This window comes from Panthera onca, chromosome E2, assembly GCF_046562875.1.
Source record: "Panthera onca isolate mPanOnc1 chromosome E2, mPanOnc1 haplotype 2, whole genome shotgun sequence".
Classification (NCBI taxonomy): Eukaryota; Metazoa; Chordata; class Mammalia; order Carnivora; family Felidae; genus Panthera; species Panthera onca.
The window spans coordinates 15639229-15656088 of NC_138353.1; the positions used below are offsets into that span (position 1 = coordinate 15639229).

Genomic DNA, 16860 nt, shown 5'->3' on the forward strand with positions numbered 1-16860 from the left:
GCTGACCCTCAGGAGCAGGCATCTGTCTGAGAAGGCGGACAGTAAGTCTCCGCTTCCTTTTTCTGAGCACACTGCCCCCACATTGAAGGAATCACCAGCGGAACCACTCCTGCTGCGGGCTTCCAGAGCGCCAGGAGCGGACAGGATGCAGGCAGCTCGGGGAGGCCAGGCAGGTCCGGGGTCTGACACAGAGCGAGGGCTCAGTAAGATAGTTCAACACCGCGCCCCCGAGGTAAACACAACTTTACAGATGAGGAAACGGAGGCAGAGACAGCCAAAGCCACTGGTCCAACACCCCTAAACGAGCAATGGCTCATCCCTCCCACTGCTTCCTTCAACAGACAACAGCCATAAGCACCCGCCTAACACTTCATCCGTGTCTCTAAACGTGGTCTCATCTGGGCCTCCCTTCTCCAGATGAGGAAACTGAGGCATGGCCAGGTAAGGTGAGGAGCCAGTGATCAAGCCACAGCCCCATCGCTCAGGGCCCGACTCAGCCTAAGCAACTATCCCAGCTACAGCTCACCTCTAAGGGGTCCTTCCCATAGGGAGCCGTGACGCCAATTTACAACATCACTCTTCCAACCCCCCAAAACTGCCAGGACACATTTTAATCCTATAGATCATATATAAACATATTATGCATATAGATGCATATTTATGTGTGGAAATGCCAGAACGGGTATGTTGTACCTCGCACCTGCCTTAAGAAACAGACCGCCTGCCACCAATACTCTTGTGAAAATGTGAGTATCGTTTCCTAGTTATATCCACACTCTCCCTGGAGGCAACCACTACCTTGAACGTCATGTCCATCACGGCCTTGCTTTTCTGTAGTTTTCCTACGTCAGAACAACCCCCCCAGACAATACACTGTTGAATAAAAGCCATCTTTCGGCACCTGCTTTTGTGAGGCCCCCTGTCCACGCTCAACATCAAGTACGTGGCCTTCGTCCAGGCTGACGCCTGCAGCTCTAGTTCACTGCTGTCATTGCCACACAGCTCTCTGCCGCATGAAATACCACAATTCTGCCCGTGCACGCTGGGCACCATCCAAGCACTGGTGGTTATGAATATTCAGGACATCTCCCAACGCACATGTGCATGAGTTCCCAGAGGACATGTCTAGGAGCGCAACTGCTGACTCACAGGGTAGGTGGGTCTTTAAACTTTACTAGAACATGCCATACTGCTTTCCAAAGCGGTCGCACTCTCTGCACCCCCGTCAGCAGAGTCTGAGAGCTCCCACGGCTCTGCGTCCTTACCCAGGTATCATCAGGCCTTGTGACGTTTGCCCCTGGGGTGGCCGTGGGGTGGTGGTCCACCGGGATCCCACTGGTTCCCCCACAAGGCCACTGTGCCACTTACTCTTGACATCCAGCTGGGCGGCGTACTTGGTGAAGCCCTTCAGGCAGACCTTCTCCCCGATCAGGGAGAGGAACTCCTCAAAGGCGGGGCCGGCCTCCTCGTTGTTGTACATCTCCTCCTCTGAGCTCTGGCCGGCCTTGCAGTAGAGGATGCCCACTTTGTGTTTCCGGCACAGCTGCAGAGGCGGGCCGGGCAGAGACGTCAGAGGGAGGGGAAAAAGGGGCTTTCTCAGGCGCGGTGCCCAAGGAGCTCCTGGGGTCACATAATAACTCAGGGCCGCAGCCAGAGAGGAGGGAGAAAGGTGTGGGGGGCACATCCCAGTTGTCCCTCCCCTCCCCTCCCATTCCAGAGAGGCACAACAAGGTGTCGCACAGCCCACTCTCGTTTCTCTACGGAGGGCCACGCCACTCTCAAGAATTAAGACACCGTTGCCTTGGCTGGCTGCCCACAGGAGGTGGACTGGAACTGGCTAAGACTTGGCAAGAGGAAATTCTCCAGGGCTCAGGGCTCAGTGCAGTCAACTATTTTCAGGGAGTGGGCCCTCAGTGACCACATGTTTATTTTATGTATCTCATTCTCCTGGTCACTGGTGACTGGACCTTGACAGACACCTGACCTAAGCGTGGGCCAGTCAGAAGCTCTCCTGGGACCAAGAGTCAGCTAGCTGGGGTCTGCACGTGGCTGTTATTCTCACAGAAACTCTGGGAGCTGTGGGAGGATGGAGAAGCAAAGGGAGCCAGTGTGCAGAGATGGGAACATGCCCCCTAGCCTGTCCCCCACCATGAAACCTGGTGGCTGTCTCATCCCCAGACCATTTTCCTCCTGAGACCCAGTCATATTCTTGCTCTTGGCTCCCTTGGAATTTGATTAAGAGATCCCTCTTTTTACCTAAACTAGGTTAGGTGGGTTTCTATTCTTGGAAAAAAGAACAACAAAAAAAAAGACCAAGACAGAAAGAGGTACCAGGATGGGGCTGGAGGCTACGGTCCCAGGGCCCCCCCACCCGGAACCCCGGCTCACCCCTTGTTCGTCGAGCTTCAGCAGCTGCTCGGTCACCTTGGGCGTGTTGAGAGCCAGCCTCAGGCAGTGGATGTTGAGCTCCGGGATGACATACTCCAGGGCATCCTTCAGGGGCAGGCCCCGCCCCGTCCCATGCTTTGTGGCTGTGGGTGTGGCGTCCTCCAGGATGGATCCCCGCAGGGTGATGAGCTGTTTGAGGGAGAGAAGAGAAGGTCAGGAGGCTCTCAGGACCCAGGAAGGAACAAGAGCCCATGAGGGTGTCCTATTCTCAGAGCAACGTGTGCGATGGTCAGAGAAGCTTGGGTCCCAGGGCCAGCCCGGGGTTTGGACCAGGACTTGAGCTTGCCGCCTCCTGCTTGTGTGATCTTGAGCAAGCGCCTTCAGATCTCTGGGCCTCAGCTTCTCTTTCACGAAATGGGTACGGTGACGGCATCAAAGCCCAGAAGAGCGCCGGGAGGATTAAGTGGATGAGTCAATGAGACAACGGATGGAGCACACCTTCATCCGTCAACAAATACCGACTATGTGCCCCCGAGACCTAGCCCTGTTCTGGGTGCGGCAAACAAAACAAAGACCCAACTGGTCTTCACCCGACTGGCATTTAAGTGGGGACACAGATTATGTCAGCTAGTAAGATGTATAATGAATAAAACAGGCTCCACAAGGCAAACCCTCAACGAACACTGTCTTCATTACAACACGTGTGAACATATTACTGTAGTAACATGGTTGGTCTGTGGTGGGGCCCAGGCATCTACGTACATGTGCATATACATATTCATACTTATACCAATGTATACTTACACAGACACACACACACACACACACACACACACACACACACACACACACCTTTTCAGTGCCATTCAAATGATTCTGCTGTGTAGCCAGGATTGAAAACTTTTAGTCAAGCCAATCACGGCCACCTCATTTCACTTTCCCAGATGGTGCTTTCCATGTTTTTCCTATAGCTGGCCACATGACTAGCTACAGGTAATGAAATGTGAGGGGAATTCAGCTGGGGAAGGACTTCTTGGACACATTTGCTTCCCTTCGTTAAAGGAAAGCCCCTTTCCACTAGCCCATTTCTTCTTGCTAAGGACACTGGTGTGAGGGTAAGATGTTTGGGGCTGTGGCAGCCATCCTGTGTTTGCGAGGAAAGAGACAACAAGAAAACCAGAGAAGTCCATCTCTGCAGCTGCCCACCTCCAGGCTTCTTGTTAGAGAATTAAAATAACCCTCTATTTGTTTTAGCTATGGTTACTCAGGTCTTCAGGTTTACTCTACAGGCAAAGCAGTTTCTAACTGATATACCTCTATAACAAAGTCGCATTTATGAAGGTGCAGTGGTACAACAGTAATTACCTAATTATGTGCACACGTCTGTTCAGGGGGAGGTTTTATCATCTCCATGTTGCAGATAAGAAAACTGAAGCTCCAAGAGGTTAGGTGCCTTCTCCAAGGTCACCACAGCTAAGTGACTAAACCAGGATTCCCACGCAGCCCTGAATTTTCCAAAACTTACAGCTTTCGCCGCTGACAGTGTTTTATTTTTATTTTTGGCTGTGAGGTTCATCCTCATACAGTAAAGTACTCAACACATGGAAGCATACCTAAAGGAATGATCACAGAGTGAACACCTAGGTAATCCCCACCAAATCAAAAAAGTATTTTCAGCCCCCCAAAACTCCTTCCCTCCTCCCCAAAGGCAACTCCACCCTGACTTCAAACTCCAGAATTTATTTCTGCCTGTTTTGGAGCTTCAGGCAGTTTGTATTCTTTTATATCCGGCTTGTTTCTCTCAATGCTGTGGATATGAGATTGGCCACGTTGCTGTGAGAAGCGGCTGTATTGCCACAACGGATTTATTCCATTCTACTGTTGAGCACGGGAACCGCTTCCAGTGTTGGACAGCTATGAATACTGCTCTTAGGAACACTCACAGGAGCTCCTCTTATTGCACATGAACAAATCTTCTTCTGGGTCTATACCTAGGAGGGCAACTGCAGAGTCACTGGGCATGTTCATCTTTAATTTTCCTGAACTGCCCAAGAATATTCCAAGTGGTTGTACCAATTCATGTCCCACTAGCCCTGAGAGTCCCTGTGGCTTCAGGTCCTCACTTGTACCAGCTCAGGCTTCTCTATCCACAACGTGAGCTGACCATCAGGTGATGCCATGCCCAGGGCCAGGCACGCAGCTCCAGCCCCAGCAAGGCAGCATGACAGGGTATTGGCAGCAATACCGGGAAAAACACCCCCCCTCAGGGGATTGCTACAAGCACCCAAGATATACTTGAAGCTATGATATAAAGACTAAGGATGAGATGCCAGGGTGGCTCAGTTGGCTAAACATCTGACTTCAGCTCAGGTCATAATCTCGTGATTCACGAGCCTAAGCCCCGCCTAGGGCTCTGTGCTGCAGCTCAGGGCCTGGAGCCTGCTTCAGATTCTGTGTGTCTCTCTCTCTGCCCCTCCCTGCTTGTGCTCTGTCGCTCTCTCAAAAAAAAAAAAAAAAAAAAAGACTAAGAAGGATTAATCAGTAGTACCTGGAAAAACATGCCTGTCCTAAGTCAACAGACACAAGAGATGGCAAAAATAATGTGTCACGGCATTGCCTCTAAGCATACAGCTTGCCAAATAGGACCTGGGCAAGAGGCATGCATGGAAGGAATGGAGTGATCTTGTGTTCTGGAGTTCCCAGCTGTAGCCTTGGTAATTAATAAAAAAACAAGTAGCTTTTATCCTAAGGACAGTAGTCTTGAAACAGATCATGAAAAGCAACCATGTTGGATGCTTTGCCCTGCCAGTCTGGGAGGCCCTGGGATTGTGGGTTTCAATCAATGCACCAATTGGATCTGTTTTTGTATCCTGCTGACACTGGCCCGCAGTGCCCTCTGCTGGGGCCAAGCAGAAGCATGGTCCTGCACCTCAGTCTTTCTCCCACTCTAGAGACAGGTGGCCTACTGTCACATTTTGGCTCTGAAGACTTGACCAAAAGCCACTACTTGAAAAGCTCCCAGCTTTGCCTTCTCTGCTGGGGAGATTAAGTAGGGCACTGGCAGGGCACAACGAGTGGCCATCGCTACTCTCCACCTGGTCCTGTCTGTCATCATTGCCTACCTGGCCTATGATGATAGCTGCCTTCTGGTCTCCCTGCTCCCACACCACTGCCACCCCGGCCCAGGCCACTCTTCCTGCAGCAGCTTGAGTCAGACCACGCCTCTCCTCTGTGCAGAACGGGCTAGTGGCTTCCCATTTCTCTCCAAGTAAAATCTATACACCCTGCTCAGCCTGCAAGGCCCTGTGTGACCTCATCCTCAACGATACCCGGCATCATCTCGCTGAGGGTAAGCAGTCACACGAGCCATAGAAAAGTCTCAAGGCCATGTATGCAGGGAGGTTTCTGTTTGCACAGGTTGTTCTTTGTTGGCTCCTGACTTAGATGCATTTTTCTCTGCTGGGTGGTGGGTGCACGCGTCGGGGACTTCTGGGAGGTCACCTAGGAGTCTGTCTGCCTGGATTCAAGTCCTGACTCTACCCATTCCTTAACTGTGTAACCCTGGGCAAGTTGCTTAATTTCTCTGTGCCTTTTTCCTCATCTATAAAATGCAGATAATGACTCTCTCAAAGGGCTGTAAAGATTCAATAAGATAATCCACATACAGCGCTCAGCTTTGTATCTGGCATCCAGTGAGCGCTCAATACATGTTAGCCATTATTATGTATACACGTGTCAAATGTATTTGTACAAAACCATATGCATAGTTAAGAATTTACATTTCACCTTTAATAGGAAGCTATAGTTGACTTTTCTCCCCACTTAACAATATGCTTTGGAGATTATTTCCATAAACACACACACACACACACACACACACACAGACGATCAGAGTTACCTACTGAATACAAATGAAGTCCTAGTCGATTCACACTATTACACTTGCTTTTTTCACTTAATAGGAGACTCTCCCTTTTCTACTTTGTACACTTCCTTATATACTTAAATTCTTAATGAGTGACTGTTACTTTTTAAATAAAAAAGAAACGACAAATCCAAACCTCTAACCCTAAGAAAATCAAGGCCCATCAAAAACTCACGTTTGCTGGGCTAAGGGGGACTTGTTGGGCTTGGAGGCCAGACCGTCCCTGGTTGCCTGGGGTTTTCCTGTGTCCTGGGAGAGACACGCCAGCAAAGGGCTCAGGCCAGGGCTCGTCCTGTCCAGGCTGGGCGGGGCAGGGGGAGGGGGGCACTGTTCAGGCGTGTGATGCCAGAGCCCAGCTCCAAGTCTGTTCCTGCCCTGGCGGGAAGCTCAGTGCTGCCAACGCTCACAACCCATCTGCCGGGAGATATGGGCCCACTCGACTGTCTGCTCAGCGGCCGGGGGTGGCCATCTGGGGCGGGCCAGCCTGCTGGCCTGGAAAACAGCCCAGGCGCTTCACCCTGGACCCCACACCTTGGTTTACGGGAGCCTAAGATATGTACATGTGGACAGGAGGATAGAACTCTGCCCGTGAACTCCACCTTTGGTTCCTGGCATGGCCCTCGGACCCTGGCGGGGGGTGGTGGGGACAGTGACAGGCCAGGCTCGTAGTAGCATCTACCACTTGGAGTACTCACTGCCTTACAGCCTCAGGCTACCACCTCATGTGTGCGAGTCCATGAGAACCTTCCCTGCCGCTCTAGGAGACAGGGAACAAACAGCACAGAGCCCATTCACAGATAAAGAAACTGAATCCAGCGGTAAAGCCAACATGATCACATGGTTAGTAAAAAACCAAGGTCACATGGTTAGTAAGTGGCAGAACTGGACTGAACCCAGGGCTGTCTATTCCCAGAGCTAGAATTCAAACCCCACAGGCAGTGTGCTGAGTGGTTAAGAGCCTGGGCCCAGGCCCCGGGAAGCTTTGGTCCATGTCCCAGCTCTGCCATTGGTGACTCTGACAAATGATGATCTCCCTGGGCTTCAGCCTCCCATCCTCATCTGTAGAATGGGAATAATGGGACCCATGTCATAAGACTGTTGAGAAGATTTGGGCTTCACACATATAAAACATTTAGGACACTGTCTGGCAAGAATGTGTGTTAAAAGTGTTAGCTATTATTGCGGATACTGTTGTTGTTACTACTGGGGGCTGTGGACTGTCCACCTTGTCGCCATGATAGGAAGGGCTTGAGGAAGAGGCACAGCAAACCTTGCTGGCCACTGCCCGCCCTCCAACTCAGGTGATGAGGTCCTCAGGTCTGAGTGCCCAGTAGGGCAGCTCCACCAGGAGCTGGGCTCGGGGCTGAGCCTGCATGCATGTGGGGTTAGAAAAAGGCCCGGTTGTGGCTGTGAACCTCATGGTGGGCCAAAATTCACAGGGCTGCCAGGAATGTGACAAGGGGACAGTAGACTGAGACCCTTACCAATGGCTAACTTCACTGGGGTCTTCCCAAGTGCCAGGCCAAGCACTGCCTAATGTGTAAGCCCACCGGATCCATGACTATAGAGATTGTAGGGACTGTGGGAAGACTGGGATTCCCAAGAGGGAAACTGAGGCTCTGAGAGGAGAAGCCAGGTGTACAGGTTCACAGCTGGTGAATGGCTGAACTAGGAATCCATACCAGGTCTCCAATGTGCCAGATGTGATCATGCCTCAGGACCTTTGCAATGGCTGTTCCCTCTGCCTGGAATGCTCTTGTTCTAGATGTCCACATGGCTCCTTCTCTCATGTCCTTCAGGTTATTACTCAAATGTTATCCTCCCCGTGATATGTCCTTGACCATTGTGCCTAAACACTGAACCGCCCCTTACACTTATCTCTTCCTTGCTTGACTTTCTACCTTGTCATCACTTACCACATTGTGTAATTTATCAAAGTATGTGCGTATTGTCTGCCTCCCCCACAAGAGTGCAGCAGGGATGACAGGTAGTGGTGCTGGGTGAATCTCTGCCGTGTGGATGAATCCTGGACCTGTGTCCTGGGGCCTCAAGAGCCTCATGCCGATCCTGGGCGGGGGGGGGGACTGGAGGCTTGTTTTGTGGGTGTTGGGGCTAGGAAGTGCGTGGAAGCAGGCACAAGGCAGGAGCAGCACTGAGCCGGTTTCAAACTCACTGAATAGGAACCACAGCAGAAACAATATACCCCGACCCAACATCCCCGCACCCAAGTCTCATGACTCCCAGTACATGCAGTGCAGGCCGGTATTTTAAAAATTCATTCTACATATTCCATTTTTATTAATAAGAAACAGTAGCACAAAAGCGCTGGCACTAAGCTGAGTTTGTAACTCATCAGTGGGTCTGCTGTGCAGTTTTGAGCCCCGTCAGTGGAATCCCAGAGGCAGCCGAGTGGGGCTAGAGAGCAGGCCGACTCTTCCCCTTGCCACTTACTGGATGCTGCTTTGGGCAAAGCCCTCAACCTCTTAGGGCCTTGTTTCATCATCTGTCAATGAGGACAACCGGGCCTTCATCACAGAACTGTCGTGACACTTAAGTGAATGAATGTACATAAAGGGTAAAGAAAACATCCGACACAGTGTTATTAAGTAGATCTGCAATGTCACGGCAGTTGTAATGAAATATTATTTGCTAGTGTTTGTTATTTCACCCAGCAGTTCCCCAGATGACGTGACACAATCTGATGCCATGTGAGCTGTCACGTCACATTCTGCCCCAGTGCTCATCTGGCCAGAAAGGTGAAGAGAGGGAAGAGGGGCTGGGTGACAGAGGTGCCGGTGACGAGGAGAGGTGGGGGCACTGTGGGACTGCCTCCTCTAAGCTGCCACAAAGCCTCTGTGTCATCCACTCCCCCTCAGCAAGAGGGTCTCCGTGAGGGGATGGGGCTAGGGTCCTCGGTGTACCATCTGCCAGTCTGGATGACGTCCAGGTTTGGCTGGCCTCACACCCAAAGTCCTTGGCGGCAGCAGCAGGCTGCTGGGGTCCCACCAGGACCTGGGCAAAGGCCAGGAACAAGGCGGATGGGGCAATGCAGGGCTGAAGGAGACCCACTTTGGGGGGCCTGCCCAGCTGACTACCATCCCTTTCCTGGAAAGCTCTTCCTTACTTGGGTCTTTTGGAAGTCTGCTGTTTTTGCTGGCCTAGCGCCCCTCTTGGCAGAAGAACTGCCTCCCCCAGGTGATTCCGACTGAACTGTCAATTACAGTGTGCTGCCCTGTCCCAGTGGAGCACACGTGATCCAAGCAGAGCCAGTCAGAGTCCTTCCCACAGATTTGGCAGCAAGTGTCTCTTCCTTGTGGAGGAGACGTACAAAGATGTAGAAGAGTTGAGCAGCCAGTCTCCATTTTCCCATGACATGGAGAGAGCTTGCTGGTGGCAGAAGAGAAGAGAATGACATTCACAATGCAAAAAAGCAGAGCTTAGAGGAACAGAGCGGTCTGGAGGCAGAATATGGTGACATCATTTGAGTGCCTGGATCCAGCTATGCCTGAAGCTAGCCCTACCCCGCCCGGATTTGCAGTTATATGAACCGAAAAATTCTATTTCTGGCTTGAACCAGTTAGATTTCTGTCAATTACAATTGAGAGTCCTAATTGAGCAGGATGCCCCCAGCAGGCCTTGTTCCCTAGCCACGGCTGATATTTAGTCTAGGGGAAGACCTCCTCTGCCCAAACCAGGACAACGGGTTTCTCTACTCAGACTTGAAAGCGCTGCGAGTGTTTTGAGCTGAGCGGCACCAACAGCAGTGCCTGCTGTGGCTGAGATTCCCCAATTCCTGCCGTGCCTGAGGCTTGCTGCCTTAATTCTTTCCATTCTGCAGGACATCTCATGATCCTGAAAGGATCCCTTACACGTCTCCCTTTATTTCCTATTCTAACCAGAGTGAATCTCTTGTACAATGTAAGTATTGTGGGCTCTCCAAGATCCCACTCCTGGCCTGGCCCCTTATTCACTGAGCCCATACAAGTCACTTCATTTCTCTGAGTCTTAGTCTTCTCTTCTGTAAAATGGAGACACGAACAGAAGTGCTCTCGGGAGGTTATTAGGAGGACTGCGTGAGGTGAAGCAGGGGAAGCACCTACCACAGAGGGTGAGGGGCTATCGAGCTGTAATTTACGTAAACTAATAACGGTGATGCCACTTACCTCACGGGTCCGGAAGATGATCCTGTACTGGTACTGAGGCCCGTGGTCCTTGTGGTCCTCCAACTTCTCCCGCTTGATGCTCACAGCCACTGGCCCCAGTTTCTCGTCCACACCAAAGTAATTGGCATGTTCTGAGAGGGAAGCGTTCAGAGTGAGTTCTCTGGGAAGGAGGGGTGATGCCCGGGGCAGGTTCTTGGGCAACCCATGGGATCCTGCTCACACAAACCTCCCGCCTGGTCATGGCCACACTCGACAGAGAGACTGACGGCAAGACCTGACTGTGCCACCTCAGCCAAGTCACAGAACTTTTTTGAGCCTCAGTTCCTCCATCCGAAAAACGGGCGCCCTGACACTACCCGTAACTCATCGAGTCGATGTGAGGTGAGGGTGAAATGAGACTACAAATATTAAATGCTTAGCACAGTGTCTGGCACGTAAAAAACACAGCCTATGGTTATCCCAGATTTGCAAACGTCCATCATTGGCTCAGCTGCCAACCAGCCCTGTGAAGCGGTTAAGATTCTATTCTACCGCGCTGCTCGCAGGACTCAAATCCGGGGTGTCTGCCACTAGGTTAGATGGACGGCCCAGGCCAAGGCACTCCACAGCACTTTCATCAGGAAAACGGGAGCAGTAAGGCTGGACACACCTCTCAGCACAGTTGTGAGGATCAAACAGGTTAACAGGCGTGAAGCACTTAGCACAGAGCCAAGTACACAGTAAGCACGAAAGAAATGCTAGCTCTTATCATCCCAGGGCGTGATGTTTGTCACAGAAAAGGGACCATGATTCAAGTCCCCAAGCATCGCTTTTAGCCAACCATGCTTCTACACACCTAGGATACTTAAACGCTACTCTTTTCCCTCCCTCAATAGAGCCACTGAATCATGGAGCAGGTCTCCTGTTCTCTCCCCTAAAGAGCAGCTGTCTCCCCCTTTCTCTAAAACATGCTGCTGTTTTCTAATCCTTCCAGCAAACAGTTTTTTCCAATGTGTAACCCAAGGGTTTCCTGCTTGTGGTGGATAGCCACCGGCAGCCTGTCTTGACTCAAGTCAACATCCACCCCTTGCCAGAAATTCCTTCCCATCCCGGTGCTCTGAATATTTAGCTGATGGTTCCTGTTCTCATGAGATGCTTTTAGTGAACCAAAAGCTTATCGAAGGCCTAAATAATGTGTTAATTAACGGTGCCAGTCAGACCAGTACCTGCACTGGGTTAAACCATCTCCCCAGCAGGTCAGAGAGCATAAGCAGTATCTGCTCCACAGATAATCGGTTCATTCCTAAACATCTGCAGGGCTTGTTCTGTTTTGTTTTCTCCCGAAGCATACCCAGCGCCCTGCATTCCTGGCATATAGCAGGCGCTCACTGAACAATGACCGATGAGGAATTTATAAACTTCCAGGGCTACCAAGAAGTCCAATTTTGAAAGAAAAAAAATTTTTCTTAAATAAAGCTCCCTAGTGAGTACTTACTATCTGCCCAATGAAGAACTAAGTGCTTTAATGTACAATTTTATTTGATCCTCACCAATCTTACGTTGGTATTTCTATATGTGAGTTGGAAACAATGTGTTCTCTGTTGGTTAGGTACAAAAATGTAGAATCAGGTTTTGACTGAGTCATTCAAATCCTCTACAGCCTGATTTCTTGACCACTAGATGGGTGAATTTCAGAGAGACCCTGTCAGCGTCTCCCACTGATTGTTTACTTCTCCCTGTAGCCTTATCTGTTTTTCACTTATATCCCCCTAACCCAGGTTGCCAGGTGCACAAACATTCACAACTTTTCTCATTAGCAACTGTCTGGAACTTTCTTTTTCCCCATCCTTTCGATTTCTGTGTCCTTTTGTTTTGGGACATGCGATGCTGCTACAATCGTCTCCATTCCTCACGTGAGGACAGAGTCCCAGGGGTGAAATATGTCATACAAGCTAATAAGCTATGACACAGGCACCCTGAACCCAGGGCTGTCTGGACTCCAATGCTGGAGCTCCAGAGCCTGCACGCACTCTGAGCCCTGTGGAATGACTTAGTTGAAATTTGTTAGGTTTGACTAGGACACTGGCTGAAAACAATTTTTTTAAATAGTTGCTGTGGAGTACTAGCTGCCTATCCATTCTATTCTGCCCTTCTTTTCAAGAAAAACCCTCTATTCTTAGGGGAGGAAAAGGGGATTTGTCTAGTTGAAAACCTGTATTTCCCAGCCTGCCTTGTAGATAGGAGTGGTCAATAAGCAGCAGTGGCTGGATGGGGCTTCTGAGAAAGCTTTTTAAAGGGAGGTGATTTGACAAGAGATCTGCCTTTTTGCCCTTACCCTTTCCTCTTTCTTTGCCTGGAAATATGGATGCGACAGCTGGAGCTGCAGCAGCCATCTTGGACCAGACCACCTGAGGGCTGGAGGACATGCACTAAGGATGGCATTCCACTGATGCTGAGGGGTAACCACACCAGCCCTGGGCTGCTGACCTCCAGACTTCTTTATATCATAGAAATAAGCTTCTATGTAGTTAAAGTCTGTCACTGGCAGTTATGAGCAATTCTAAACCAATACAGTTGTCAGCATTTAAAAATTAGGAGAATCCGCATAAAAAAAAAAAAAAAAAAAGCTTCATTTCAGGAGAATCCTGAAAGATCGGAAAGGCTGGCAACACTGGGTTTGCCTGTATTTCCTGCATGACAACGGTGAGCTGGAGCTGAGCAGGAGCTGCCCTTTGCCCCAGCCCTGCCCGGCTCCTGTAGCTGCCTGGGTTCTCTGCACGATGCTGTGTTGTCTCCTCAAATTGTCCCACCAGCACTGATGAACCTAATGATGCAGGAAGCCCATGTCTCCCTCATGTTAACAACTTCTAAACGTCAATAGCTCCACCTTCAGAGGGGATCCAGAACCTGCCTGCTTAGTCCCGCACTCATGGGCTCCCAACCTGGATGTGTCCATCATCCTCTCCTGCTTGGATTACTACAGCAGCCTCCTCCCTGGCTTCCCTGCTTCCCCCTCCCCCAGCATCTGTCCCCCAGGAGGAGGCTGTGAACACCTGAGTCACTTCAGGGCCTTCTCTGCTCCTCAGAACTCTCTTGTGGCTCCATCTCACTCAGGGCAAAGACAGTGAGAGTCCTCGTCATGACTCACAAAGTCCCACACTGTGTGTCTCGTCACCTCTCTCCCTCAGCTCCTGCCACACTCTCTCAGCCACTCTGTCCCAGCAACACTGGCCTCCTCCCTCCTCCTTTAGTGTTTCAGGACTATTGAACTTGCTCTTCCCTGTGCAGGAACACTGTCCCCAAGCTCCACACAGCTCCTTCCTTCAGCTCTGTACTCAACTACCTAGGAGGTCCTCCCAAACCATTCCCTATTGCAAGCGAAGCCTCTGACCTTGACACGATTTCCCTCTCCCTTACTTTATGTTTCTCCATAGCACTTGCCACCCTATGCTGCCTTATATATTTTGCACATTAATCAAGTTTTTTTTTGTCTTGCTCCCCCCCATGTGGGTGGGCGCACATAGGGAATGCATGAGCGGCGGGGGTCCTGGGGACAAGCCGCTGCCACCCGCCTGCCCCCCGTCACCTCGGCCCACGAAGTGGTCCTGGTAGTAGCGGGCGCCCAGGTCCACGTGCTCGATGCTGTACTGCCGCGGGCGGCTCTGCGTCCTCTGCTGCTCCTTGGGCACCTCCAGCACCGAGATGCTGGCGTTGGTGCGGTGCGCGCTGAGGGCGGGCTCGGCGGGGCGGCCCTCGCCGCCGCTGCCGCCCGGGGAGCCCACGGCCGCCCGCGAGAAGCTCACGTTGCGCTCGCACTCGCCGCCGATCTCGTTGCGGAAGTGCGGGCAGCTGAGCAGCAGGTCGTTGCTGTTGTCGTCGCCCAGGTCCTGCTCCAGGTTCTCCTTGCAGTTCAGGTCCTCCGTGCTGGGGAAGGCGGCGTCCAGGCCGCCCAGGCCGTGGGCCCGCGACGCCGAGAGGGCGGCCGTGGCGGAGGCGGCCGAGGCGCCCGTGGTGGTGTTGCGCCGCTGCGCCGTGGCCACCCTGTTGGCGGCCGCCTCGTTGAGGTCGAACAGCATGCTCTGCACGTCAAAGTGGGCGAAGCTCTTCTGGCAGACCCACGGGCGGCCGGCCTCCGGGGGGCTCCGGCCCTCCTCGGCCTCCCCCGGGGCCCGGCCGGCCTCGCCGTCCGTCTTCCCGCTCCTCAGCTTCCGGAAGATGGACGAGTCGGCCGCGTCCCCGCCGCCCAGGCCGCGCGCGGGCTTCTTGCGGGCCTTCTCTTTCTCCTTGGCGGGCTGGAGCACCAGGAGGCTGTCCTTGGCGGGCTGCCCGTTGCGGGGGTCCCCCTTGGCTCCGCCGCCGCCCCCCGGGACGTGGGGTCCCGGATCAGCCTGGAGCAGCTCACTGAGGGGCTGGGGGCCCGCGGCCTCCGGCTGTTCGCTGCGGAACTCGTTGAGAATGTCGAAGAAGCTCTGCTCCGGCACGCCCTGCACATCGATGGAGGACGTGCTGCCGTACTCGCGGAAGAGGGGCAGGGCCCCTGTGTGCCGGGGTCCCCGCGGCTCCCCCGCGTCCTCTGCGTCACACTCGCTGAGGGTGATCTCGCTGCTGCTGCGGTGCCGCAGGGGGAGGAAGGCCCTGCCGGGGGACCGGGGCCACCCGTCCTGGAATTCCACATCTTTGGACCTTCTCCTGGAGACTCTGTGGAAGGCTTTGGGCACTGAGGAAGCCGGGGTGCTGACAGGAGGCTGTCCGTTCTGTACGCTCCTCATGGAATGGGCCACCTTTGTGGCCTTCGTGCCGTCTGCGTCCTGTGAGGGGCTTGGGTTGTTCTGCTCTCTCAGGGCGTCCCGCTTGGGCGGCCAGTCGGCCACTCTTGCGCGCACACCCATCTTGGGCACTGCAGGGGTGGTGGGACTGGGGCGGGTGGTGGCGCCGACTGGGCTCTCACCAATGGGCTGCGGCATGCCCCCGTTCTGGACCCAGAATCCCATGGGAGCATAGTCCCCTGCGTGTGGCCCGGGGAGGACATCGGCCCCCCTGGCCCCACAACTGGCTGCCAGATCCACACCATCACTGGGAATGGGCCGATAGGTGGTCATAGTCCACGGGCACTGGAGTGCTACTGGCTCCCGTGAGCTGCCGAGTAACTTTATGGGGTCCCCTGGCCCTCAGCCATTGTTCAGGGCCGCCAGTCCCAGGATGAAGGATGCTGGCCCTTGAAGCCTGACCGGAAGGTTGTGAGCCTGTGGAGTCCAGTTCTCCACCATCGCTGTGGACAACCGAGCCGGGACAACCTCAGGAGGCAGGTGCTGTCCTAGGGTCTCCAGACTGCGCGGCTCAGCAGGACAGAGCAAGCAGTAGATGTGGGCGAGGGCCAGCAGGCTGCTGGGCTGTCTTCCCTGCCATGCTGAAAAAGGAGAGAAGGCAAAGGTGAGATGTGATGTTACTGTTCCCAGAGAAACTTTTTGTGTGACAGCTTTATACTCATTTAAAACATTTTTTATTAGAGAAAATTTCAAACATACCCAAAGCAGGGGTGCCTGAGTGGCTCAGTCAGTTAAGAGTCCGTCTCTTGATTTTGACTCAGGTCAAGATCTCACAGTTTGTGAGTTTGAGCCCCACACTGGGCTCTGCACTGACAGTGCAGAGTCTGCTTGAGATTCTCTGTCTGCTCCTCCCCAACTTGTGCACACACACTCTCTCTCAAAATAAATAAACAAAATATTTTAAAAAACATACCCAAAGCAGAATAGTGTATTTATTGAGCACCCGACAAGCTTTAACAACCATTAACTATTCGCCATTTCCGTTTCATCTACCCATCCACTCCTACACTTTTTTTTTTTTTTTTGACAGAATATTTTAGAGTATGTCCCAGGTATCAGCTCATTTCACCTATAAATACTTAAGCTTATATTATCTAGCAGTCAAGGCCTTTATTTTATTTTTTTTAAGGTTTATTTATTTTGAGAGAGAGAGAGAGCGAGCACACACACTTGCTTGCAAGCCAGGGAGGGGCAAAGAGAGAGGGAGAGAGAATCCCAAGCAGGATCCACTCTGTCAGTGCAGAGCCCAATGTGGGGCTTGATCTCACCATGGTATCATAACCTGAGCCAAAATCAAGAACTAGATGCTTAACCAACTGAGCCACTCCTAGTAGTTAAGCCTTTAAAAAATTAACCAAAAATACTCTCATCACACCCATCTAGATTAACAAGAATTCTTCAATATCATGTAATACCTCATATCTGTATTACATTTCCCCCGGTGTCTCAAAGGTTTCTTTTAGAGTTGGTTTGCTCAAATCGGGATTCAAACAAGATCCCTACTCTAATTTGGCAGATAATATTTCTTAAGTCTCTTCTATTCTTTACTGTCCCCCTCCCCCCCGTCACCTTTATTTTG

General features: G+C 52.1%; 1 protein-coding gene across 11 annotated transcripts in view; it reads right to left on the reverse strand.

Annotated features, from left to right (window-relative positions):
- SIPA1L3 (signal induced proliferation associated 1 like 3) overlaps window positions 1-16860 on the reverse strand; it is a 236991-nt gene that overhangs the window by 83498 nt on the left and 136633 nt on the right. For 10 of the 11 annotated variants that reach the window (XM_060650967.3, XM_060650956.3, XM_060650963.3 and 7 more), the window contains 4 exons: window positions 14042-15862; window positions 10477-10607; window positions 2389-2577; window positions 1369-1543 (listed from right to left, as the gene is read on the reverse strand). In XM_060650967.3, the coding sequence (XP_060506950.3) occupies window positions 1369-1543; window positions 2389-2577; window positions 10477-10607; window positions 14042-15554 (2008 nt within the window). In that variant the 5' untranslated portion in view covers window positions 15555-15862. Of the gene's footprint in view, window positions 1-1368; window positions 1544-2388; window positions 2578-10476; window positions 10608-14041; window positions 15863-16696; window positions 16839-16860 lie in introns of those variants that run through there. The other variant, XM_060650966.3, reaches the window with a different exon arrangement.